General features: G+C 40.0%; 1 protein-coding gene across 4 annotated transcripts; it reads right to left on the bottom strand.

Moving 5' to 3' along the window:
• Positions 1-1,452: 1,452 nt before the first annotated feature.
• On the bottom strand, positions 1,453-20,714 carry GCM1 (glial cells missing transcription factor 1). Of its 4 annotated transcripts, none has more exons than XM_079147648.1 (6): positions 20,657-20,714; positions 16,787-16,958; positions 7,172-7,424; positions 6,033-6,145; positions 4,824-4,952; positions 1,453-3,244 (listed from the first exon to the last, which is right to left on the bottom strand). In XM_079147648.1, exons 2-6 carry the CDS (start codon positions 16,859-16,861, stop codon positions 2,504-2,506), a joined length of 1,311 nt encoding a protein of 436 aa, XP_079003774.1. In that variant the 5' UTR covers positions 16,862-16,958; positions 20,657-20,714; the 3' UTR covers positions 1,453-2,503. The 4 variants fall into 4 exon arrangements, with proteins under 4 accessions (XP_079003774.1, XP_079003775.1, XP_079003776.1 ...); XM_079147649.1 differs by lacking the exon at positions 20,657-20,714 and adding an exon at positions 8,168-8,286 and having other exon boundaries at positions 16,787-16,847; XM_079147650.1 differs by lacking the exons at positions 16,787-16,958; positions 20,657-20,714 and adding an exon at positions 11,816-12,227.
• Between the last annotated feature and the right edge of the window lie 6,844 nt (positions 20,715-27,558).

Here is a 27,558-nt window from a genome sequence, read left to right as displayed (position 1 = left end):
GGTTCAATCTCTAATGCCACCAAAATAAGAATAAATTGGCTTGGGAGATAGCTCAGTCGGTAGAGTGCTTGCCTTATAAACACAAGGTCCTGAGTTCGATCCCCAACACCCCCCCCCCAAAAAAGAATAAATTTTATCATATGTAAATTGTACTTCAATAAAACTGCTCTTTAGAGTTATTGGGAGGTTGGGGATCATGAGTTTGTGTCCTGAATCCTAATCTTTGATCAAAACACCATAGATGTATAAAAATGTGTAAGCATGCAATCCAGTGACCTGGAGGTAAGTATAAGAAGCAGCAATGGAGTTAAGAACTGGAGGTTTGTTGGAGAGCTGGAAATGACTTGGAAGCAGAGCCAGCTGTTGTTCAGGGCCTTGTTGTACCATTTAATTCTTTTAAGCTACATACATGCCCTTGCTTTGCTAAATATCAATATTATAGTTTTTCAAAGTGAGAAAATGTTTGGGATAAAAGGGCACCTAGTCTAGTGGAGGAACACTCTTTGAAATACCTGGATAGTTTCAGAGCAGTAGGAATAAAGTTCCCTCCCAGTCACTGTTTCTCTAGTTCTCTCAATGCAGCAGGGGACTTTCAGATCTGGGAACGCCATCATGCCTGTGCCACATCCCAGCCTAGGTGGCCCTTAGCCTGTTCTTTCTCCTGCATTTTGAATATTTAATAGACCCTCATTGAAAGGCCATTCTTTGTGGGTAGCCATGGCTACAAGACTATCCTTAATCTGCAAAGTATGTTGGGTTCCATAAGACTAACTAGACGGTAGGCACACTGGAGTGTTCAGACGATTTATTGAGACTCTATGACCTATGGACTCTTCTTTATTTCAGCATTCTTATGTATAATGTATGCTTCTATTTGTTCATTTCCCCGCAAAAAGGCAAAACTAAATGTTGGTTTAGGAGTACATACAAAGGTGGTAAAAATATAAAGAGCCAGCCTAGTGATTACTTTAAAATGCAGAAGGGGCTTAGCAGCAAGAGTGGGTGGGACTGGGGACTGAAATCAGAGGATCTTCTGAAGGGCAAGTTCTTATTTCTTGGCTTGGACAGTACTAACACAAGCACTGACTTTATAATGACTAAATTGAATAAATGTTTGATGCATTCAGATGAAGAAACTTTGTAGGGTCAACTAATCTAAATGCCTATCAATAGGGAACTATTTAATTGTGATAGGCATTAATGCATCTTTAAAATTTTCTTTATAAGTAACTTATTTTCAAATTATATCCTAGGATGACAAGTCACATTAGAAATGAATCTGGTATGACACCACATACTATATATATGTATATATATGTAATATATATAAGTATATAATATATATTTACATGAATACATATATATGTAGAGAATGTCTCTAATCTCTAGAAGAACAGATGAGAAACTGGTCAGAGTTGCAGTAAGAAGACAAGGAACAAAAGATTTCTTTTTTACTTTTTAATTTTGTATCATGTGCATTTGTTACCAAATAAAAAATCATCTATTTTTAAAAATATTTATTTGTTGCATTAATGTACTTCAGCAAAGAAAAGGAACTGGAATTCAAATATGGCTAGCCAATCATGACCATGTTAATTATACAGACTTTTCTTTCTCATTTTCAGTGCTGAGGATTGAACCCAGGGCCTTGTGCATGCTATACACACCCCACCATTGAGCAACATGCCCAGTCTCCCAAAGATACTTTTCTAAGTAACAGTACCCTTACATATTGTGAACCTGGCACTGAGCTAGGTGCTGTAAAGAATAAACATAAATAGGACAGAATCTAATCCCTTTGGGAAGGTGAAGTCAGTGAGGAGGAGGGGGAAGGAAATAAGTAATGCAGGAGACCACTGGAATTCTCTTCATGTGTCCATTTAATTTTGCTGTCCTTTATCTTTATGAAATAGAATTAGTTCATGCTTCTTGTCTTGACAAGTCTTAGAAATCAACTAGAAAATACATATTTTATAAATGAATCAGATTACTAGACAAAGTATTAAATACATCAATTCTAGAATATTCATCTTTCTATACCTGTGCAGCTCTTCTGTCCTCTATTTCTTGGTTCTGTCATTTTTGGTTATAAAAAAAGAAGGCATGGATGAGATCCTAAGTAGGTGGGCTCTTCACATCTTTGCTCCATTTGATATGCGTCTGTGACAATGAAACCCAATAATGCAGCAGAGGTGCTAACAGCCCAGAGCAATGAATGTGGGGTGAGGGGGTCAGAGGGCATTTCACAGAGCAGGCTGGATAAGTTTCCAGTCCTTACTGAAGATGGAAGCACTAGGGCAGAGGAGGCAAAAAGATTATTTGCATGAAAAATGTTTTGCCTACCGCTTGCTGTGATTCCCGTTTATCTGTAGTTAGGATTTGAAAGCTGCTTTCTAAGGAAATTCTTCCAGCCATTTCTCAAAGTAGTTCTTTGTTTGTTTGTTTGTTTGTTTTTGTTTTGTTTTGTTTTTGCAGGAGGGCAGCGATTGTCACAAGATTTGAGTCATCTTAAAGGACAGAGGTTTAGAAGCATTTCGTTGTTGCAATGATCCAAACCCATGTATGTCATTTCTTCCTCAAAATCCCATTTAGTGCTCTTGCCTGGCAGTGAGCATTGCTGGTGAGGATGAGGGGTATAGGTGAACAGAAAGGGATCTTCCTGTGGTGAATGGTAAGTGAGGGAAGGAACATAGCTGTTGAAATCCACAGGCACTTTCTCTTCATAAAGATCGCCTCCCGGATTTGGCCATAATGGGTGGCAGCTAGTTTTGGCAGCAGGTGGTTCCAGTGGAATCTGCTGGGGAAAGTTTTCCAAAGAGTTCTGGGAAGGAAAGAAGTCACAAGGCCAGCTGGTCAGAGGAAAAGGATAATTGGGACAATAGTTGTCATTGAGAGGGTTTCTCCCCAAAGCAGCATTTTTATTCCATGTTTGTAGATTGTCATAATCTGAGTAGACTCCAGAGGTAGAAGGTTGAAACAGGTCTCCACTATTGTAGATCCTATTACTGGAAAATCTGCATTTTTCATACAGCTTAGTGGGGTCTAAGGTGGAAGTCGGGTCTGCCAAATCAGTGGTTCCCCCTGAACCATAACTCTTGGAGAAGGATAAGCAATCATTCAGTGAATTCTGCTGGGGAGTGTTAGCTATTAAATGTCCACTGTAACTGCCAGGCAACTGGACACCTTCCTGGAATGACCAAGTTAAAGGTAAACTTCCCTGACTTTGTGTTTCACCTGGAAGAGACTGGAAAGGAAAGTGAAATGCTCATGTTAATAAGTTAAGTAAATCCACACAACTACCACCGACACCCACGAGTTACTCTCCAAGCAAGGGCTTCATCAGATTCCCCTCGTTCCTGGCATATTTCAAGCAGGGACACACAGCAGATCCACGACAGCCACTGCAGACTGGGAAAGTAAAGGCTGCCCCCATTTCCATTTTAAAGCTTTCCAACCAGTAAAAGCTGGATTTCCTTTCTCTAGCTGGACATGCAGCCAGGCTTCAGATATTCACACTCAAACATAAATCTAATACCCTGCCTTTTCAAGAAACTTTTAAGAACCTATTTTTTAAAAAAATAAACTACTTAATCCCCTTCCTCTCTCTTTCCCTCCTGTCTTCAATTTTTCTTTCAGTGCTGGATAGTCAATTTATTTTTGTAAATGGAGGAATTATATTACTAGTCAATCATAGGAAAAGAATCTGGTTAAGAATTAAGTTATGCTCTTGTTTACGTAAAAGTATCCGCTAATAAGAGGATAGTTTTAGGAGGAGGAAGAGAGACAGGGATATGACCAAGTAGAGTGAATGGGGAGAAATGCCTCAATTTGTCCTGTGCTGGAACAACGGATGAAATACCTGGCACTGGGTTTGGGAACTCACATTTCCTTACAACAGCTTCAAATCACAATTATTTCTATGTAAGCTACATTTAGAACCTCAGGGATGGACCAGCTCCTTCTCTGTTCTCCTGAAAAGGATAACCCCAAATCTCCCCCAAAATATGGGACTTGGGCTGGGGATGATGCTCAGTGGTACAGCACTTGCCTAGCATGTGTGAGGCCCTGGGTTCAATCCCCAGTACTGAAACAAAAAAAAAACAACAACACGCACTCACATACATATATACACACAAATATATAAAATGTATAATGTACTAAAATATATATATATTATGTATATAAATTTTAAAAAAACATATTTCAAATCACTATGAAGCAGACAAACCTACAAATCTATGTTATGATATCATAAAGTGATGGACTTTATATCACAGTTTGTCCATACCTTTCCCACCATCCTGCAATTACCTCATCTTCAGAAACTTTATTTATGTTGGTAGATAAGCAAAGGGAACAATCTACTTCGGGGGCAGATGGAAATTTTGAGGGGAAGAAACCACGAGGCTATTTTATGGAGATGATTTGAATTATAATTTGGTTCTATTAAAACAAAATATTATAGAGTGTCTCAGTACTCATTCAGGTTTCTCTTTTTTAAGTGTAGTAGGGAAGATGATTCTGCAGTTCATAGATTTTATGGTTGAGAGCGTGCTAAGAGATGGCAGAAATTAAGAGTAAAATCTCAGATTCAGAGGCAGGAGGATCCCAAGTTCAAGACCAGCCTGGGCAACTTAGGGAAACCTTGTCTCAGACAAAAAACAAAACAAAAAACCCCCCTCAATTTCTTTGGTGAATGCTTGTCTATAAATGAGCCTGATAATTTATATTCATGGGACTCTCTTTGTCAGTAAAGGACCAGACCATCCACACCAAAGGGGTGGCAAGGTGCTGTGTTTTAAGCACGCTTGATGACAGGTTACCTTTGATCCTGCATTCCCCTTCAGCTTCAGAGAGACAGAAGCAGGTGCCCCGTGCACTTTCTTCATTGCTCTTCTTGCCTCAGCTTCTAACTTGGTTTCTGGCTTTGGATGATCATGCTCTCCCTTTGACTTAAAAGAGACAAGGAAGTAAAAAAGAAAGAAAGAACTGGGTTGTATTTCATGGAGTGTGAATTTTCACCGCTGCACGACAGTATGGTGGTGGTATTGCCTATTGCAACAAGATGAGAAAAACTTTTGAAGTACCTCCTAAGCCCACCGTGCTCCTGTCTGTCTACCCTTGTTCATAAGGCTCCTTCTTCCTGTGGTTCCCTCACCTGCAGGGCTTCCTATAGCATGTGCAGGACATTAGCAATCGCTGCCTATCTCACTTAGCACAACACTTAAGGTTCAGACCATTATTACCACCCCCAGTTACAGAATAGGAAACTGAGGCCTGGAGAGACTGAACCACCTGGGTGAACTCCCCTCATAGTGGTGGTGTGTGTGGGGAGGATTCCCCTAACTGGAACCAGCCAAACTGAGAGCCATTTGTGAAACATGTAGGAATTTTGTGAGTTGATTGTTAAAAATGGTTGGCAGCTTGACATCAGTCACAGAGGAATAGTTGTATCAGCGAAACTGGCAAATGTTTCAAATCAAAACTATTTGTGAGAGTGTGTATGTGTGTGTGTGTGTGTGAGTGAGAGAGAGAGAGAGAGAGAGAGAGAGAGAGAGAGAGAGAGCTGGTTGGGTAGTACTGCACTGATTCGAACCCAGGCAGTCTGACATCAGAATCCATTTGTCACCACTGTTTACACCATTGCCCCCATTCATATTTCATATATGTTTTAGCAAAAAATGGAGCTTTTGGGGGAAAAAGTAACTTGTTCAGGTTTCCAGAGATAGTTAAAAGTCAGAACTGGCGGTGAAGGCTGAGGGCCGTGTGGGCAGAGCACTGTGCTAGCCTGGGTGATCCAATTAGTTGTTACCTCTCCTGAGCCGGCTTCCTCCCCAGGGCTTCCCAGCACCTCCAACCTCTACTGAAGGGTGGGGTGCACATGTCTGCTCTCCCAGAGCAGGGAATCCCAGCACTGGTGCAGGGTTGTCTTCACTTGAGTGTCTATGGCCTCTGAAGAGCCTGCCCTACAAGAAGCTCTGCAAACATTTGTCAAATTACAAAGAAACAGAATCACATAACTCAATTCCAACCTGGAAGAATATGAAGCGTCCGTCGTGCCTCCAGAAGTTGGTGACAGGGAAGCCCCCATGGCCTCGGCAAGGAATCAGCTTCAAGGGCCCATTACAGTTGGGACAACTTTTCTCTACGAGAAGCAAAAGAAAGTAACTGTACCTGGCACACGTGGTTAACATGTGCATGGCTGCACAGACTAGACTTCAGCATAGCAGCAAATATACCTGGGCAGTTTTATGGTCCTCTATCTACTGGATATTACCCTGGACCATTGGCAATCTGTCCACCATAATGGCCTAGATTGGTCTCACACATGGACAGAGCAAAATGCTACCTTCCAAGGTGGGCATTTCACAGGTCAACAAGGAGCTCTTCTGAGCAGAAAAGGTCTCCCTACTTATTTACTGATATTTAAAATTCTTTCTAGAGAAGAGGAAAGATTTCTTTCATTTTACAATTAGAACTAAAGATCTAGGGGCAAACACCCTGGGAGAGAGAACACAGCCACTAAATTTTCACTAAGGTGTAAATGACTGATAACAGGTTCTGACCAGAGAGCAAGTTTTGGAGACAAATTGCTAGGAAAGAATAACTTGGGGTCTGCAGTGGGCTTGGGAAGAGGGAACACTAAGAAAGGGAACACTATTTCACAATTCAGTGAGTATGGAAAATAAAAAGAGTAAATATCGCAGCTTGTGATAATGATATGAACCCAAATGGTTAGATCTGAGTCTAACTTCAAATTAGTCCCACTGTTGCCGCTCCAGATGAATGCATTCAGTAAGAGCACAAAGGGGCTCATTTCCCAAGATGTTAGATGGCAAGCCTGAGAAACTACTTTCTACCGAACTTTACACGGGTCACTGATGACTTCATGTTAGAAGATGTGATACATCTTCTTTTTAACAAGGGACTTGAGTCAGGTGCCTAACCCAAGGGAGCAGTTTCTTGATGGAAGCTCTGGATGGGTAGATCTGTGCAACATTAATTGGGGTACACGGGGGTGGGCTGGTTCCCCTTAATATACTTAGCCTTGCTCCCCACTGCACTCTAGTGTGAAGGTTTGTTGGGACGTGTTAGGAAATACTGGCCCATCTAGACAGGGCCTTCTGGATGGATGTCAGTTTCCTTGCCAGTACTACCAAGCCTCACTCACTCTGCTGCTTTTGCCGGGCTTTGTCACAGATTGCAGGTCTCAGGTAGACCTTGCGCCCCTCCTTGGTAGAGCAGTTGTGGCCACACACCACCACGCCCAGGCACGACTTCTTGAGGATTCGAGAGTTATGGTTGTTAGTGTTGCGCATAGCCCAGCTGCTCAGGTGCCTCTGTGCATTCCTGTCCTCTGAGCTGTAGATGTGCTTCACATAGGAATCTGGCCACTCCTGGAACCAGTCGGTCTTTTTCACATTCTGATAGAAACACAAAGGTCACTATTAGAGTCCCAGTCATAAAACACAACTGTCCATCACAGAAGAGTCAATAGACATGAAGGATGTTTTGGCCATCAAGAGCTCAACATGAGATCCTTGGCAAAGTTGGGTCTAGATTGAATCCTGTAGATGAGATGTGCACAGCACAACAGCAGCAGAAAGACTGCTGTGTCTGTCCAGTCACTGGACCAAAATGAACTGGAATTTAACCCCTTTGAGTTCTATCTGATTGATGTTTCTTTAGTCCTTGGTGATAAAAGTAATGACCATTTCTAAGGAAGAATTTTTGAGGGTGAGGTAATCACTGTCCTCTTTCACAATAACTATGGAAAACTTTGTAGCTGGACAGTAAGATAATGTCTCATACCGCACTGCGGTTACCTTGTTGGGAATCCTACAGGCTTGTACAAAGTCACCAAGATAAGCTGTGGGGAGACTGGAGAGCCCTGAGAGTCACTTTATTCCCCATGGAGATTCTTTCCCTTTTTCTCTATCACCATATACATGTACCTCAAATGACAGAGAACTCAGGAAGAGCTATATTTTAGCCCAGGACAGATGCTATTCCCTATGTGTGAACATCTGATTAAACTCTCCTGTGAAAGGTCAGAGATGAGGGAGCTGTTGTTCAATGGGTATAGAATTTTAGTTTTGAAAGATGAAAAAGTTCTAGAGAGGGGGTTACACAACAATGTGCATGAGGTGATCACTCTTATACATACACTTAATAATGGTTAAGATGGCCAGGGGTGGTGGCTCATGCCTGTAATCTCAGTAACTCAGGCGGCTGAGGTAGGAGGAATCCCAGGTTTGAGGCCAGCCTCAGCAACTTAGTGAAACCCTGCCTCAAAATAAAAATAAAAAGGTCTGGGAATGTGGTTCAGTGATTAAGTGCCCCTGGGTTCAATCCCTGGTTCAAACAAAAAAAAAAAAAAAAAAAAAAAGAAAAGAAAAGAAAAGAAAAAAAAGTTAAGTTGGCAAATTTGCATCATAAAGTTATAATAAGCCTGGCACAGAGGCACACACCTGTAATCCCAGCAACTCAGGAGGGCTGCAAGTTCAAGGCCAGCCTCGGCAATATATTAAGACTGTCTGGAAATTTAAAAGGGGTGGGGCTGTAGCTCAATGGTAAATCATCCCTGGATTCAAAACCCAGTTCTGCAAAATAACAACAACAAAAATTGTTCAGGAACATAGTCCTTAAAGTTATTTTGCTTTCTGTGCTTCTGTTTATTCATCTGTAAAATAGGGGTGATGAGACCTGCCAATCTCAAGGGTTGTTCTGAGGATTAAATATAAATATGTAAAATATCTATCATGACACCTGGCTTTCTGTGGGCTCTACACAGATGTTAGCCACTGATGGTGTCATTCACATCCCCAGGTCCTACGCTGGTAACCTTGGTAATCGATGCTACTGTTGACAGTTCCTACATACTGCTTAGAATGAGGATCATCAAATGAAATGAGCAGTCAGACTTACACTGTGCCCCACAACTCTCAGAGATCTGGCAAGATATAAGAACACTTTTCATCTAGAAGATTCTAGAAGGTCAGAATAGACAATTCTGGAAGACTCAGAGGAAGAGATCAGGGTGCCTCTCCAACAGGAAAGCACAGTCTAGAATATGAGAAAATAAAGACAAAATATTTTTACAAAGAAAAACACAAACATCAACATCAGGATGAATGGACATTTACTGAGTTAGACTTCGAGTGTAGAACATGCCAAAGAACAGGAAGCAGCCCAAGAAGAGAAGGCAGGAAGGGTGTAAAGCACAGGAGAGTGGCGTCTGGAGAAGTCCCTCTGGTTCATCAGGCATCTGCAGTAGCTTCCCAGAGGATGATGCATCCAGGTTGTGAAGTGAACTGATCTCTCTGCTCCTTCCAGGCCTTTCCCTCTCCTCCCCAATCCCCTGGCAATTCTGAGCTTCATAAAATTAAATGCCTGGGGTGAGAAGCTGCCCAGTCAGACTCTAACCTTTTGTTTTCTTCACCCACCTTTTCTTTATTCTAACTAAAAGTCTAGACAATGCCCCTAGAAATGCCATAGAAAGCATAACAGAGTATTTTATCATTTTAAATGACAAAAAATGCAAGTCAAAACATTAAAATATGTACTTATCTTGTTAATCGTTTGAACTGTAAAAATCTGGTAGATTGGAATCATTTGGATTACTGCTATATTATACACAATTATCAGGGTAGTAGGGACAAGAATACTTAGAGAAAAGCTGAGATTTTTATGTTTTAATGGCAAGTGTCCTCTTCAGACAGGTCAGGGCCATAACTCCTACGAACCAGGATAAAAGGAATATATCTGTTAATGTCTTAGATGTTCTGACTAAAGCAAAGACACTTCCTGTGGAGGAAGAAGTGATCTCTGCTATCTTTTAAGCTATTTATTTCTGCAGAATTTCCATTTGGCACCCTGGTTTTCTAGATTCATGAATAATGCAATAATAAACTTAACAGTATATGGATTGAAAAAATTACTAGGAGTAAATGTGATCACATCAAGCTATTCTCTTGGCTATTTATTTATGTCCAGTCTTACAGTACTGGGGTTGAACCCAGGTATGCTCTATCACTAAGCCACATCACTAGCCCTTCTTAATTTTATTTTGAAACAGGCTCTCACTAAATTGCCTAACCCTCAAATTTATAATCCTCCTGCTTCGGCCTCCTGTGTAGCTGGGATTAGAAGCATGCACCACTGCACCCAGCTGTGCCCAGTCTTTTAATCTGACATTTAGTGGGATCTTTGACATCTTTTACTTTGAAATTAAAACTCAGATTCCAAAAATGCAAAACAACCCAAGAGTTGAATGGATGATAGTGATTCCTCAGACTCCGATTTTCTCAGACTAAGACTTTCTTGCAGTGCTGGGGATTGAACCCAAGACCTCACATGTGTGAAGCTAGTGCCCTACCATTGAGTTACGTCTGCAGGCCTGGAAGTATTTTAAAGTCTTTTAAATTTAAGGCATTGGAGAGAATGAAAGAAAAATCCTTTCTTACTCTTGTTTAGCAAATCCCTATAAAATATTTTCTTCTTTTTAAATCCTTTGTTTGTTTTAATTTCTAACTTTTCATGAGTAACTCTTTTGTTTTTCCTCTTGGTTAAGAAGTTTATAATTGAAAGGGAATATTCCTAAGGTTTCCATGTTGCAAATCCAACTAATTTATATTTTAGAATCTCATGGATAACATCATTGAAAATTTAACTGATATTTTTATGACTTCTTTGTATAATGTTTTATTAGGAGATTTAAACTTCTCACTCAAAACCTTCCAAGTGCTATGTAATCAGAGCACTATTTATACTCCCTTTATTCTAATTTAACTTAACTACTTGAAGTTTTTGATAGGGCGTCATAGAATTAGAGATTTTTTTTTTTCTTTGTGGTATTGGGGATTTAACTCAGGGGCACATTATAACTGAGCTATAAACCCAGCCCCTCACCCCCCTTTTTTCAGTTGTTGATGGACCTTTATTTTACTCATTTGTTTATATGTGGTGCTGAGAATCAAAGCCAGTGCCTCACACATGCTAGGCAAGCACTCTACCACTGAGCTACAACCCCAGCCCTGCCCTTTTTATTTTAATTTTGAGACAGGGTCTTGCTAAGTTGCCCAGGCTGGCTTCAAACTTGTGATCCTCCTGCCTCAGGCTTCTGAGTAGCTGAGATTAGAGGCAGATGTCACCACACCCAGCTAAGAATTAGATATTACTACTACGTAAAAGTAATGTTTAAATTCAAATTCTGAAATATCAAAAAACTTTACATTTTGTTATTTTATTAAAATTGAGATGGGTGTGGTGGTATCTGCCTATAACCCCAGCTATTCAGGAGGCTGAGGCAGGAAGATTGAGTTTGAGGCCAGCCTCAGCAACTTGGAGAGACCCTGTCTCATAATAAAAAAATGAAAAGGGGACTGGGGATGGGGCTCAGAGGTAGAGCACAGCATGTGCAAAACCCTTGGTTCCATCCCCAGGACTGAAAAAAAAAAAAAAAAAAAAATGATATTTAGAGCACTCATATAAAGCAGTGATTTGCTGGGTTTTCTTTAATTATATGAATAGGTTATTAAATCCTTATAATAAATGTTTCCAGATAGAATAGGCACAGCAAACAGAAACACATTTAAGCAAATCAGATATAAGGAAAAAAAATTGGATGTTACTCTTTAAAAAAAAAAAAAAATTGAACCAGCATTTTGATTTACATACAACATTTTGGGAACGTCTCTCTTTTGGGTCAGCTGGAAATTGAATTCCAAGTGTCATCAAGGAGAGAAACTCACTTCAACAAAATACTATTGATCATCTTCAAATGATTTCTTAGACTAATCTTGCTATTTTCTACCTGAGTTCAGGAACCACCATTCCTTATATGCTCTGAAAAAACTAAGCAAGACCAAGTTACTCCAGCTTCCAAATTTTCTCTCGTCTACTTCTCTACTTCTCTCTTCTGCCCTTCCTTTCCCACTTCACCTAAGTAAGAGACTTGCTGGAGGGCACCTGGAGGAGAGTCTGTATTGCCACAATGGGCAAGAACATTCCCATCCCCATCACACCAGCAGTCCAGAATGGCAGAAGAATTCTGGCCCCAGTGATGGGAATCCAAATAATCATGGGAGTCCATATAGGTGAAGCTGTGCCAGGAATGTTCACATGACCTTGAGGTCCAGAAGAACACTGGGCAGAGGGTAAAGTCATGGGTGATGAACTGTCAGACGAACAATGTGACCTGATCATGTAGTCAAATAATAATTGACAAGAAATTCAGAATCTGGTTTATCTGTTAGCTCCTTAGCACCTAGACACATCTGATTCCTACAGTTGCTTCATTCTGATTGCATTCAGTCACATGAATAACAGAAAGAGTTTAGAAGTTGCCTTTGTTCACAATTTTGGGCTCATTCTCTGCAGAGTTAAAGGAAATTTTACTAGCGAAAATTGTAATCTCAGAACAAACTAATTGGAGCTATAGTCCTTTTGTACCTGATTCTACCAGTCTATTCTAGGAAATGTTTTCATTTTTTTTTTTTTTTTGTACCAGGGATTGAACCTACAGGCACTTAACCACTGAACCACATCACCAGCCTTTTTTATTTTTTATTTGGAGACAGGGTCTCACTAAGTTGCTTAGGGCCTTGTTAAATTGCTAGGATTACAGGCATGCATCACCATGCCCAGCTGGGAATTTTTTCTTTACCCAAAAAAAGTACTTAAAGCTTGGAGTTGGGCTGGGGTTGTAGTTCTTTGGTAGAGTATTTACTTAGGATACAGTAGGCTGTGGTTTCAATCCCTAGTATTGCAAAACAAAAGCAACCTAGAAACCCCTGGAATCATGTGAGTTAATGGCTTAGTGTGGCTTTGGCCATGGGTTTGATCTGAAACCTGGTCAGGGCTTAGAAGCAAAATGATTCAGTGTGTTTTCTGCTGTGGTGTTATTGGAATGACCCATTTCTACTTAGAAGAACTAATGTTAGGAACAGAATGGATACTTACTTCCCTCTGTGAAATGGGAATTCTAAAAGAGAAAAATAAACTGAATTTCTTCCTAATAAATACATTTCCTACAAGGCTCTCCCATAAATGTTACAATCAATTTTAATGAGAGCATGACACTCTCTGGGAGCATGTAATCCACATTTTTAATGAAGGTCAAAATAAACCAGTGCCCAATATTTGCTGCATAAACTAAGCACTCGCTAAAGTAATTGGAATTGAACTTTTCCAGTGCATGTAATTTAAGGGAAATGGAAGGGAAAGCACAATTGGTGTATTATATTGGCTCTAATAAAGGGACTTTTATCAGTAATGCTTATACAACAGGTACCTGTGCTTCTGGGCTGGCTTCCTAATGGTTGTATTAAGGAGAAATAAAATCCAAACACGAACAGTGACATGAAGATTAGTAAAGACATTATGCAGCTGAAAGGAGGAGGAAACATGCAGAAACAAATCCAGGTAGCTAGTGTGGTGGCACATCCTGGTGAGGTGCTGGGTTCAATGCCCAGATATCAAGAAGGAGTTACTGAGGGCAAGTAGAGTTGGAGGGATGAGCCTTTCTATGCCCAGGATCTGATTTAAATGGTTTCCAGTCCAACAACCTAATGGTTTCTCACTACCTGTATAATAGCCACGTCCTCTATGGATAGCCTGCTTCCAAGTCACCTCTCCAGCCAGTAGCACCCCAAATATTCTTGCTGAATTCCTCTTCATGACTCCCTCAGGTGGAGACATCTAAGAGCCTTCAGATTTGGTGCCCTACTCTTTCCCTTGATGGTCAAAGTCATTGCTCCCCATGCCAGAGTCATGCTGAATGTGTATCCCTCTTTCAAGTTCCTCTAGCATTTTTCTACTTGGTGTTAATTCTGTATGTGGGCCCTGTATTTGTTCCCCTAGACTAGAAGAACGTGAACCCTTCCATGGAAGTTAACACTACTGAATGGCCTCAGCATTCCTTAGCCTGCTACAGGGTCTGGTACATTCCAGCCACCCAAAAATGTTTAATGTTCTCATGAGGACATCACTGCTGTCAAAAATTAATCCACAAATTTTAATATATCTGAGGGGTATAAAGGGATGCAGAGATTCTAGGACCAGAAGATTAGCAAATGGGTAACCAATTACCCAAAATAACCAAATTAGCATATACTGATTGAAACTTGAAGCATATGAAGAGCTGAGAACAGATAAAGAATGTGTACCATATGTTACAGAAATAAGTTATTCCAGCAAGAATATAGAATTATGAAAAATAAACTGAATTATTTTTATAGGTGGGAGAGAGAATGTAATTGAGAAATTAGTAATAAAAAGACATTGCATTTGATGCTTTGAACCACAGCTTTTATGTGCAAGCTGGTGGTCTGAGGAACACTAATCACCTGCAGATCTCCGTGCAAAAGAGAGCCATGAGGAAAATATGTTCAGGCAATACCTCTTTTCTTTTTTTTTTTTTTTTGGTGCTGGGGATCGAACCCAAGGCCTTGTGCTTGCAAGGCAAGCACTCTACCGACTGAGCTATCTCCCCAGCCCCAGGCAATACCTCTTAACGTAAACTCCTCCTAAACACAGGATGGAAAAAGAGAATACAAGTCTACAGTAAAAAAAAAAAAAAAAAAAAAAAATTGTTTAGCTTTGTGGAACTTAGCATTGCCCTTTTACTTTCTTAACAAGACCTTTTAAAATTCTTTGTAATTTGTACTACAGCACACATGTTGAGAAACACTGCTCCAAATAACTTGGAGATTGAGGCAAGATATGTAAGGAGTTACCATTTTCATTTTACAGAGGCAGTATCAAAGACGCAAGAAAAAAATAAATTTGTTCAGAGTCACACGGACATTAAGCAATACAGCTATTCACCAACAAATTCTAGAATCATCAGCTGGAACTCAAGTCCAGGGCTGTCTCCAAGTCCTAAGTTTTCCATAACTCACTAGAGTGATTCTAGATATGTTCTAGAAAATAACATCTATTGTTTGGAAACCTTTCCCAGATCTTTTATTTTTTACCTCAACTGGTTCTTGATACAATTTCAGAGTTGGCTGAATGGTGTGATCTTTGCTCAGAAAATATTAAGAAATATTTGCACATTTTAATCATTTCTCTGGTATATTTAACAAATTAAAAGCACTTACTTATTTCCCTAAAAAATCTTATACCTTTTCTATAAACTTTAAATGATACTTTTACAAAACTGAATTTGCATTTTTGCACTAGATTTCTCAGTTTACTCTCTCAGGTAGCTAAGAATGCTTTGTTTTTGGAAATTCATGTTGGAACATGAGCTTCTATGAGCTCTGAGTTTCCCTTCAGGGAAGTAGTTCTTCCCTTTCTTTGTTTATGGATCTGATGAATGATATGGATCCTCTGTCCCAGAAAAAAAAAAAAAAAAAAAGTACATGTCAATACACAGTATTGCCCACCACTTCAAGGAGTTCTGATTTCACTGAAACCCTGCTCTAGAATGTGACATTACAACATCTTCCACGCATCTGCTAGCTTCAGTTCTTGATGTTTGTGTATCTCTAGTTCCTATTTAAGGGTTGCAATCATGAAATTAGAAATAGGCAGAAATAAGGGTCCTTGAGCCAAGAGAAATTAAAATTTACCTTAGAGTTTCCCTAAAACTATATTTATATTACAAGAACTTTAATATAAATCAAGAGCAGTTATAATCACAAGTTTCTAAAAATGAATATGGGCATATTTTAGCTGTGATTCATTTAGCCATCCTCAAGTAAGTAGAAAATAGGCACATTTTCTATTCTTCAGCTCTCCCAAGACCTACCAAGGGAGAATATGAGAGGAATTTAAGGAAAGCAAGTCTTTATTAGAGTAAAAATACCAATTAATTATAAATCAAGACTCTGGGAGCTCTGTCTCCTCTCCTCTACTTGTACCCCAGAATCAGGGAGACTAACATGGACCTTTTCATTTCTTGGTACTAGTGGTCTCCACTCCTGGTCTACCTAATTACCTTTTCAAACAACCTCCAGTGAAAACATTCTGAAAATACCCAAAAGGGAAGTCAGGAATGATACGCATGGAAACAGTTTTGAACGACCAGTGCTTTCAATTAAATTAAGACTTAGTCAATTGCCAAAGAGGAAGTCAAAGAAAACATAAAGTGAAAGGTACTCTGTACCTAAAAAGCAACCCAGTGTGGGTATGTGATGTTTACAAAAGTCATACAAGAGCATATCATATTCCACAAGAACACTATCAGTCAGACATTCCAGCTATAGGCCATTATCATGGTTAATAAGATGATATGGGACTTGTCTTCAATGAAGCACAATCCATGGGCAAATAAATTGTCATGCATTTGATCACACCAACTGGCCAGCTGAGAAAGAGAAAGGAAATAGCACACTCTTCGTCTCAGTCTAGTACTGGGAGCATCTGATAAAGAGCCACTCAAATCATATCTCCTCTTAAAATGCCTCAGTTGGGCTGGGGTATAGTGGTGCACATCTGAATACTGGTTACTCAGGAGACTGAGACAAGAGGATGCCAAGTTCACGGGTAGCCTGGGCAACTTAGCAAAACCCTGTCAAAGTAAAATGTAAAAAGTGTTGCTGTTAAGTGGCTCTACCTAGCATCATTATGTCCCTTGAGTACTTGCCTAGCAAGCATGAGGTCCTGGGTTCCATCCCCAATAATGAAAAAAAAAAAAAAAAAAATCCTCAGTCAGGTCAGATGTCCATCTGAAGCTCGGAGGAAATTTACCCAGCTGGGACCCTTACCAATTTCCTTTAGGTACTAGTCAAGGATTCATAGCCAAATGGCTGAAGACAATCCTGGCGCAAGTACATACCTGTGGCAGTTTCATGTCATTAATATCCCAGTTTAGTATCTCTTTGTCTTCAGAATCAAAGTCGTCGGGTTCCATGATAAAGTCAGGTCACCCACACCTTTTTCTCCACTCAACTTCCTTCAGTTGCACTTGAGAATCTGCTCTTAAAGGTTCTTGATATAGTTGGATCAGTCTATTCAAGCAATGTAAACCAGAAGATTGTTTTCAGAGGCTAAGGAATAGATAATAGTAATATCAACCATTCAAGAGATAAAAACCAGTTTCATCTGCCAGAAATATCTGGTTCACTAATATTTTTGCAAGTACCAACATATTAATTAAAAAAATTGAGAAGACACTAGTGAACGTATTGAAATAAAGCTTGACCATTGGGAACTAGAAGCATGACAATCATGGCTTTGACTCCTGAGTTTGGGGTTCCTTTCTCATTGCTAGGTTATGGAGTCCTTACTAAGAACTACAATTGTGTGTAGCCAATGGTTAGGACCCTTTTCTTCATAAATGTTATGGGAAGGAAGGATAACGGCTTTAGACTTTTTTGCAAAGAAACAATTTCATAAATTAGCTACCATTGTTGAAGTTATAAGAGGGGAACATCACATTGGATTTATTTGGAAGTACTTTTGTTTTGTTTTGTTTGTGGTTCTGGGGATTGAACCTAGGGCCTTGTGCATGTGGGGCAAGCACTCTACCAACTGAGCTATATCCCCAGCCCTGGAAGTATTTTTGTTAACTTAAATTGCCATAGGGATTAATTTTGGTCTCATAAATATATACTGTGAATATTCAAATATCATCAACAAATATTCTCTGAAACATAGTTTCATAACCTGAACATTTTGGACTTGGTAATTCTTTGCTGTGGTCTAACTTGTACACTGTAGAATGTTCAACAGTATTCCTAATCTCTACCCATTAGGTACTAGTGGCACCTCCCTTTCCAGTTGTGATACACCAAAATCTCTCTAAATATCCATGAGATGGGGGCTGAAGTTGCCTGTTTGAAAAGTGCTGTTTTAAAATAGTGTTTCTGGGAGTGCTGAGCTGCATACCTTTAATCCCAGTGGCCCAGGAGGCTGAGGCAGGAGGATTGCAAGTTCAAAACCAGCCTCAACAACTTAGGGAGGCCCTAAGCAACTTAGTGAGACCTGTCCCAAAATAAAATATAAAAAGGACTGGGGATGTGGCTCAGTGGTTAAGTGCCCCCAGGTTCAATTCCTGGTACCAAACAAACAAAAAATAAAATAAAATAGTGTTCCTCCTACTCAGGAGCTAGGCAGGAGGATTGCAAGTTCAAGGCAAGCCTCAGCAATTTAGCAAGACCTTATCTCAAAATGAGAAGGGTTGGGGATGCAGTTAGATGGTAGAGTACCCCTGGGCTCAATCTCCAGTATAGCAAAGTAAATAACAATTCAATTCTAAATTGAAAAGAATTTTGCATGGTACTGGGGATTGAATCAGGTGTGCTCTACCGCTGCTCCCTGTCCTTCTTATTGTTTTTATTTTGAGACAGGTCTTGCGAAGTTTCCCAGGCTGGACTCAAACTTGTTATCCTCCTGCATTAGCCTTCCTAGTTGCTGAGAGGATAGGCATAGGCAACCACACTGGGTCTAAATTAAAAATTTTTTAAAAAGGCTGTGATGTAGCTCAGTGGCAGAGTACCCCTGGGGTCAATTCCTAGTACTGCAAAAACAAATAAAAAAAACAATAAAAAAGATTTTCTGACTATCTTCAGCAATAGCTCTCTCCCTACCCTCTCAAGAAGATGCTGTCTCGCTTCTTAAATTTTATTATGCAAATGATATTTTAAAATGTTTGTTTGAACTGCACTTCTTCCCTCAAAAGAAATATTGACCTTATTTCTAACTACAATTGGTTAAAAAGGATTTAGGAGGGAGGGTGGGAAGAAGGAGGGAAGGAAGGAAGGAAAGGATGAAGGAAGGAAAGAAATTTTGAAAAATGTTCTCTGCTAAGGGAATTATTTTTGCAGATAAAATGTTCTTGCTAGTAAGATACAAGATAAAAAGTGAAACATGTTCACATATGAAACATTCTCATTTGTTGGTACTCTTATAAAATCAAAGGACATAATGATGCTATGTAGAACCATTTAACAATAAAGTCAAAATACAAATTATAAAAGTAGACTGAAACTTAGCAAGTCCTGCAAACTTCCTTCTTTAATTTATCTTTATTTATTCCTTATACATATCCATCATCAAACTCCACTGAGGGAAAGTGTGTTTATATAGTGTTATAACCTGAACATATAAATGAAGTGTTAGCCATTAAATAACAAGCTAAACTGAGTTCTTCCCTCCATCCTTCTTCCCATACTCAGCTACTACCCAGTGGCCACAGACTCAAAGCACAGGAGGGCCCCACATCCCAGTTCAAACATTAACGTACAAGAATAAATGCCGATAATGGTGGTTGTTGTTGCTGTTGTTTTGTTGTTGTTGTGATTTTTCTTTTTGCAGTGCTGGGGATGCAAACCCTCTACCACAGAACTACACCCTAGACCAATGCCCACAATTTTTAAGTAAAATTTTATGTTTGAGAAATAAACATTAAGTTGCCGCTGAAAAATGACTGATTTTAATTTTAAGGACTTAAATAACAAGTACAAAAGACACAAATATGAAGCATCAGTTTTATGTACTTACCTCTCTTGAGTAGTAGCAATAGTAACTTTAGTAGCAATAGTAACTTTTTTTTTTTTTTTTTGGTACCAGGTATTGAATCCAGGGATACTTAACCACTGAGCCACATCCCCAGTTCTTTATATCTTCTATTTAGAGACAAGGTCTACATAAGTTGCTTAGGGGCTTGGCAATAGTAACTTTGGTAGCCCAAGTTTTGTTACGAACAATTATAATAGAAGTAGGGATATAGCTCAGTAATAGAGTACATGCATGAGGCCTTGGGTTCATTTCCCAGCATGGAATAATAAAAATAAATGGATCTTTTTAAACTTTGGAAAACAAGATTTATATTTTCAAATATCAAAAACAGCTTGGGATGTATGTAGCTCAGGGGTAACAAGCACAAGGACCTGGGTTCAATCTGTAACACCACAAACAAACCAACCAACCAACAACAACAACAACAAAAAATCCATGTTTCATTCTCTTTGAATGTACTCATAATTTACTATCATAAATATATTCCCAATGTTCAGATATTCTAAAATATATATAATTGTTTGCTTTTAAATTAAGGGAAGGGAATTGGGTGTGGTAGCACACACCTGTAGTACAGCATGCAAGAGGATCCCTTTGAGTTTCGGATTTCAAGGTCAGACTGAGCAACACATTGAGACCCCCCAACTCAAAAATAAATACTTGAGGGGAGAGAAATTTTTTAAAATCTTGCTTCAGGAAAAATTGTTACTGCTTAGATTTTTTTCTGATGTAAACATTTGCCAAATGAATGAAAATTAAGAATAAAACACAGAAAAGAGGAAAAGACAGGTACACACCTGTAATCCAAATGGTTTGGGAGGCTGAGACAGGAGAATCACAAGTTCAAAGCCAGCCTCTGCAACTTAGTGAAACCCTAACTAACCTAGTGAGACCCTGTCTCAAAATAAAATATAAAAAGGGCTGGGGATGCCTGGTACCGAATTAAAAAAAAGAAGAAGAAAAGACGGCTTTACAGCCCTTAAACAAGTAATGCAAATCTTCTTCCAGGTTAAAAAACTAAATCTGTTAAGACTTCATTTTTTTTAAAAGCATGTTGGCCAAAGTATATTAAATGTTCATCGTTTCTACAAAGAATGAACTAGAACAAATGAACCACATAAGAGTGGGTGGCCATTACCACAACCCTTACATTTAATTCTCCTCCCAATAGTTCTGGCTTTCTTACCTTCTGACTTCTTATCCAGATGTAGACAATACTGTCAAGATCTCATCTCCTGTTCAGGTCCCAGTAAGTTCTGGTCATTTTCTTGTTCCCTATTCCAGGTCAGGGTACACTATGCTAATGAGCTCTGGCAACAATCCAATCAAAATCTAGATGCTTGTGGCTCAGGACAGGTAAAAGCAGCCTGTTTCTTCTCAGCAGTCAACAATGTAATGAATATTCTATAGTGTGCCTCTGAACTTTCCCCTCCTTTCTATTGAGGACCTTGTAACTGAAATGGACATTGAGAAGAACCTGGTGAAGAAGTACAGATGCCTTCCTTCCTGTAGTTTCATAGGTTGAGCCCAAGCAGATTCAAGCACTGTAGATTCTCATTCTCTGATCATTTATCCAGCCTGTGTACAAGACAGAAGGCAGACACATAGATACATAGACACACAGACAGACATGTTGAGAGATATTATGGTGATGGAAATTATTGGAATAGATTCCACATAGCCAACTCTTCTAAACCAGAAACCCCATAATGCAATACTACTCCTAACAATGATGACACTAATTCTGAGTGTTCAAATTCCCCCAAAATACAGATCTTCCTTCTCAAGATATCCTCAGTGCAATTCTTCCTTGAGAGCTATCCTCAGTACCACCTGAGTCAGTTCAGCTTATCTGCTATGCTCCAGGTGCTCCACTAGGCTCTGGAGGTACAAGGGATATTTAGAGCCATTAAGAGTTGGGCGTGGCAGCACATGCCTGTAATCCCAGCAATTTGGGAGGCTGAGGCAGGAGGATTGCAAGTTCAAAGCCAACCCTCAGAAACTTTGTAAGACCCTGTCTTAAAATAAAAAAAATAAAAAGAGCTAGGGATGTGGCTCAGTAGTAAAGTGCTCCTGGGTTCAATCCCCAGTACCAAAACAAAAGATAAAATAAAATAAAGCCATTAAGAAGTTCACTCTAGCTTCATGGGGTGATGCACACCTGTAATTCCAGTGACTCAGGAGATTAAGGCAGGAGGATTGCAAGTTTGAGGCCAGCCTCAGCAATTTAGTGAAATGCTGTCTTAAAATTAAAAAAAAAAAAAAAAAAGGAGAGGGGGATGCCTGGAAATCCTCACAGTTGTATAGAGTAGCTACCAAGAGACCTCCAGCAATGCTGAGTTTACTTACTAGTATTTCAGTTTATGAATGAAATCCTCTCCTGCCTTGTTTAAGACCCTGTATAATTTCTTGTGCTGTATCTAACCCATCCTGGTTTCCTCTATGTAGTAAATGCCATCTCCTTATAGGACCTTCCAATACTATTCTAGAACACATAATTTCTCATTTCTGGGGTGTTTAGAACTCTTAACTCTGAATTATATTCTGTTTTACATTACTCAGGATTAAGTGTTTTTCTAATTACAAAATAAATATATGATTTTTTAATTTTTAGCCATACTCTCATCTAGAGATTCCCACTATCCACATTTTGATCGTGCCCTTTCAGGCTTTTGGTTGTCCCTACACATATAACCTAACATAGATATTGTATGTGTAGTAGCAATCCTCCTGTACATGTACTGCTTTTAGTTGTTGGAGAGTGTTAGTCCTGGCTTCCCAACTAGAATATTGTCCCTTCATGGTGGAGTTGTCCTCTTCCATGTTCCTCCTTCTCCTCACAGGAAGACCTGCTGGATTCCAGCTGCAGCATGAGAGCCAACCTTGTCCCAAGAACCAACCCTCCTCTGACAAAGGTGGGAATGAGAACTCTATCTCCACACTTTGATTAAGTGGTGACAGTGTCCCGGGCTGGTAATGGTACGTTTGCTTTTAAAGGTTGAGGTCCTGACTTATTAAATCCAGAGCTCTCCTCATTGGCTCTCTGTCAATGTTACTGATAACAACAGTAGTCATAGCAGCTTTCCCGGATTGAACATCCACAGTGCATCAAGTGCTAAGCATCTCCCTTGTGTTATCTATCACACTTGATATTAAGGACAGAGAAATATCATCACACAAATGGTAGAACTGGGGTAGAACTCAGACATGTTTGCTAACTGGTTCTGCAGGGAGAGCACTGTGCTGGTCATTGTCTGGAGTCTTGGTCTTAGTTTCAATACACTCATGGCTCCATGTGTCTCTTTCTAGTCTATGCCCTCTGCCTGTAGATGGGAGTCCTGCCATAAGCTAGGGGGCTAGCTAGAGACCCTGTTCCTTGGTGACTGAGCTCAGTCGCTTACACTGAAACTTCTCCTATCTGTGCTCTTGCATTCCCTGTCACTCTGGGGCCTGCCTACTCAGATCATTCCAGTGTCTTCCTTCTGCAGTGATGCTGCCGGCAGGAGAACTCTTCTTTGCGTAGAGCTATCCCGTGCACTGGATCCTCAGATACTAGGCACTCCAACATCCCAGTCAGTGTCAACCATGATTCACTACCTCCAAATTCCAAATGTTCAGGGTAGAGTGGTGGGGTAGGGAGAGAGTGGCAGTGTGCTGCCTCCGGTTCAGGATGACTACGCCAGATCCTGTAGGCTGAGGGGTTGGCCTCAACTACCACCTGTGGATTCCCATGCATAGCTTCACATGCCTTGTTCTATCTAATAGAAGAACTTCCACAGGTACAACCCATTCTATCCTCCCAGTGTCTTCTCTGTCTCAACAGATGTTCCAAGTCCTAGTTCATTTGCTTTGTCTCTCTGATGTGAACTTTTATTTAATACTTATCATGTATTAGGCATTTTTCCAAACATTTAACTCTTACAACCACCTTATGAAATATATTATTAAACTATATTCATATAAAATTAGTAAGAGGAAACTGAGGCTCAGAAAAGTTAAATAACTTGATCTTTAAAAGATCATTGAGGAGCCAATCTCTTTGCATCAGCAAACTGACACTGGTCAAAGGAGAAACATCAACTAAAGAATGATGTCAATGGTAGAGTGCTCGCCTAGCATGTGAAAAGCTCCAAGTTCAATTCCCAGCATCACACTAATGATAATAATAATAATAATAATAATAGCAATAACAACAACAACAGTTTTCTTCATGGTAGAATAAACCTATCTACTTTGTGATCCTTTCTGGTTGACCGTGGTTCTCCTGTCTCCTTACCTTACCATTTTTTAGGAAGTTGTTTTACCCAAGGCTATCCATTGGAACTTTCTGTCCCTTCTGGCATAGGACTCAGCCTGCCTAGTTTTTCCCTGGAATTTTCCAAATTAGAGGTGGGGGGAATAGTGCTTTCATCTCAGATGTCAAATTGTAAGCCTGACCTCAGATTTGCTGATGGTCATCTCTCCTGCCACACGGCAGGATCTAAGGGAATGAAGACAGCAAGAGGAAAGGAATGGATAATGGGGGGGGGGAAGGAGAGAGGCCTGGACACAGGCCTGAGGCTAGCTCCAACATGCTCCTCTCCTATTAGGTGACCCAACAAATACCTTTTATATTTTTAATGCTTGGAACTGGGTGTCTTTAACTTACACCTGTCAGAGATCTGCTAGCACATTTCCCATCTCCCTAGTCTGGGTAAGCCTGAATCTAGCCCATATTCAAAGTAAACCTACTGTCCTTTTCATTTCTGCTTCCAAAAGTGAACATTCAAAGTGACATCCCTTAAAATCAGAAAATACTTTGTAAGTCTTATCTGAATTGGTGTGTAGGACACAGAGGTCAATGTCAGCCCCATTAGATGCTTACCTACCATGAGCTTGCCACAGCAGGTGATCAAGGGACGCCTCAGAGACCACTTTTCCCACTGAACTTTGAGTTTTTCCCTCAGAATTTCTCAAATTCTAACCCAACTGTGGCTTGTATGTGGAGTTTTTACAAATTTAATGTAACATACTTTTAGTCCTACAGACCAAACTATCGTCTTAACTTGGATTCTGAGCTGCATCTGTCCTGAGAAAGAGGAGGCTTGCCTGTGTTCTCTTCTAAATCTCTAGGAGATGAGACCAACTGGATTAAGGTCCCTAGTTGGTTGTTCATTGGGGAAGCCTCCGGAGGTCACTGTTCTCTTTGGAACATTCTGTGCCATTTAAAAAATATTTACTTTAATTATCAGACTTGAAGAGTTGGGGGTGTAGCTCGGTGGTAGAGTACTTGCCTAGATACATGTGAGGTTTCCAGTACCACACACACAAATGTAATTATAAGATTTGACACTGTCTCACTAATGGAAATCATGACTAACATATGTAATATCAAAATCACAACCAGGGACCCCACTATCAATTCCAAAAAGATGAAAAAATTAGAAACAAACTCTCAAGTTCATAGTGGTGGAGTTTTTCCAATTTCCTTCGATACTTTACTGTTCTCTTTTGTGCCAAAAGGCAAGCCATGGGATGTCCTATAGGTTAATACAATGTGTGTCTAAAATCAGAATTGAGAAAACGGTTCTATTTTTCAAGTAATTTTGCAATTTGGGAAATCGACATTAACTTTTTAAAAATTTATTGGTCACAATCAAATAAATCAGGATTGTGAAGCCAGGCACCCTGGCTTATTTCACTTAGCGTGAAGCCCTCCAGTTTCATCCATGTTGTAGCATGTGCCAGAATCTCCCTCCTTTTCAAGGCTGAATAAAATATCCCATTGAAGCAGTTGGAGCACCCCGGTAATCCTAACAGCTCTGGAGGCTGAGGCAGAAGTATCACAAGTTCAAAGCCAGCCTCAGTAATTTAGAGAGGCCTGAAGCAACTTAGTAAGATCCTGTCTCAAAATAAAAAAAATAAAAAGGACTGGGGATGTGGTTCAGTGGTAAAACATCTCAGGGTTCAATCCCTAGTACCAAAAAAAGAAAGAAAGAAAGAAAGAAATCAGAAATCCCATTGAATGTATTTAACATATTTTTTTATCTTCCATTTATCCATGGACATTGGAGTTGGTTCCACTGTATTAAGTACTAAGTCTAGGCCATCAGAGAGGAGGGCAGTTTCTGATAATATTCATTACTCTGAATATAAACTGTTTCATCTCTATCCCTGCCTAGGCTCATATCTCAGGACTATATATCATATCTTAGGAGGCTGAGGCAGGAGGATAGCAAGTTTGAGGCCAGCCTAAAGCAACTTAGTGAGACCCTAAGCAACTCAGTAAGACCCTGTTTCAAATTAAAAAATAAAAAGGCTGAGGAATGTGGCTCAGTGGTGAAGCATCCTAGGTTCAATCCCCAGGACAAAAATAAAACCCAAAAAAAAAAAAAGGTCATGCTCCCACCACTTCCATAAGGGAGTGAGGTGCCCACCCATGGTTATTTTTCATACAAATGTGTAAAGGTAATGGGGTGTTCCTATTACTTTAGATTAATTCATACATATTCCTAAAAATATTTTAGTTCTAAATTCTATTATGAAAAACAATAAATGCGGCTCGTTTGAAGTTTGAACCTCTTTGAAGTGCTCATGAATTTTGAAGAGTGAAAACTGGTCCTGAGACCAAAATATTTGAGCATTGCTGCTGGACTTTGTGTAGTTCAGTAATATTAACCACATTCACATGTTGTGCAACCATCACTATCATTCATCTCCAGAGCTCTTTTCATCTTGCAAAACTAACAATACCGCCCCTTCTCTCCCTTCAACCCTGGCAGCCATCATTCCGCTCTCTGTCTTTATGAATTTGACTGTTCCAGGTGTTTCAAGTAAGTGGCACCATACAATAAATGTGTATCTGTGGCCAGTTTATTTCACTTAGCATGATGACCTCAAACTTCATCCATGCTGTAGTATGTACCAGAACGTCCCTCCTTTTTGGCTGAATAAAATATCCCATTGAATGAATTTGACACATTTTTTTTTTTTTTACATTCATATATCCACAGACATTTGGGTTGGCTCCACTGTATCAGGTACTAAGCCTAGGCCATCAGAGAGGCTGCTTTTGACGGTATTCAGCAATCTGAATGTAAAATATCCCATCTCCAAACCTGCCTAGGCTCATATCTCAGGTCTAGAAAGACGGCAGGAATCAAAGTGGGGCGGGGGGAGAAAAAATACTTTCTGTAAAACTATGTATCATCGATACTCAGAACAGCAAAACATGGCTCTAGGGGAGGGAGGCTCTGCCCACAGCAAGGCCTTGGGACCCCCAGGGCTGACTCTGGCACACGCAGCACCCCCCGCTTCCATACCTCAAGAGCTCTCACTCATTGGCAGTGGAAGCACTCAGCAGAGTCAGTAGGAGATGGCTTACCAGGGACAGCAGGCCATTGAGACCTTAGCAGTCAACATCACCAAGGAGGGCTAGAAGAGAAGAAAAAAGTGAATGCTGCAGGACAACAGAAGACCCATTGATGAGCACACATGAGACAACGTCTAAAGGCTACACAAGAAGCTAGGCTTGGTGGTGCTTGGGAGGCTGAGGCAGGAGGATTGCAAGTTCAAAGCCAGCCTTAGCAATTTAGCAATGTCCTAAGCAACTCGGTAAGACCCTGTCTCTAAATAAAATATTAAAAAAAGGGCTGAGGAAGTGGTTCAGTAGTTGAGTGCCCCTGAGTTCTATCCTGGTTACCCCTCCCTGCCCCCCCCCCACCCCCCGGTCAAAAAAAAAGACTATACAAACCAGAAATACCTGGCGTAGAGCTGAAGTCAGCATCTGGCTCAAAGGCCAGCAAAATACAGCTAAAAGTCCTAATACTACCACCAGATAAATTCTGTAGACTGGAGAAGACACAGAGTCTATTTTTATAATAAATATCATTGAGAAAAATATATAAAAAAAAAAAAAAAAATGGCAACAGTTGCTGGGTGTGGTGGTGTTTGCCTGTAATCCCAGTGGCCTAGGAGGCTGAGGTAGGAGGAACACAAGTTCAAAGTCAACCACAACAACTTAGTGAGACTCTGAGCAATTTACTAAGACCATGTCTCAAAATAAAAAATAAAAAGGGCTGGGGATGTGGCTCAGTGGTAAAGCACCCC

The sequence above is a fragment of the Sciurus vulgaris genome (genome assembly GCF_902686455.1).
Source record: "Sciurus vulgaris genome assembly, chromosome: 7".
Lineage (NCBI taxonomy): Eukaryota > Metazoa > Chordata > Mammalia > Rodentia > Sciuridae > Sciurus > Sciurus vulgaris.
The sequence above is the reverse complement of the archived record's forward strand: the minus strand, read 5'-3'. Positions and strand labels throughout refer to the sequence as shown.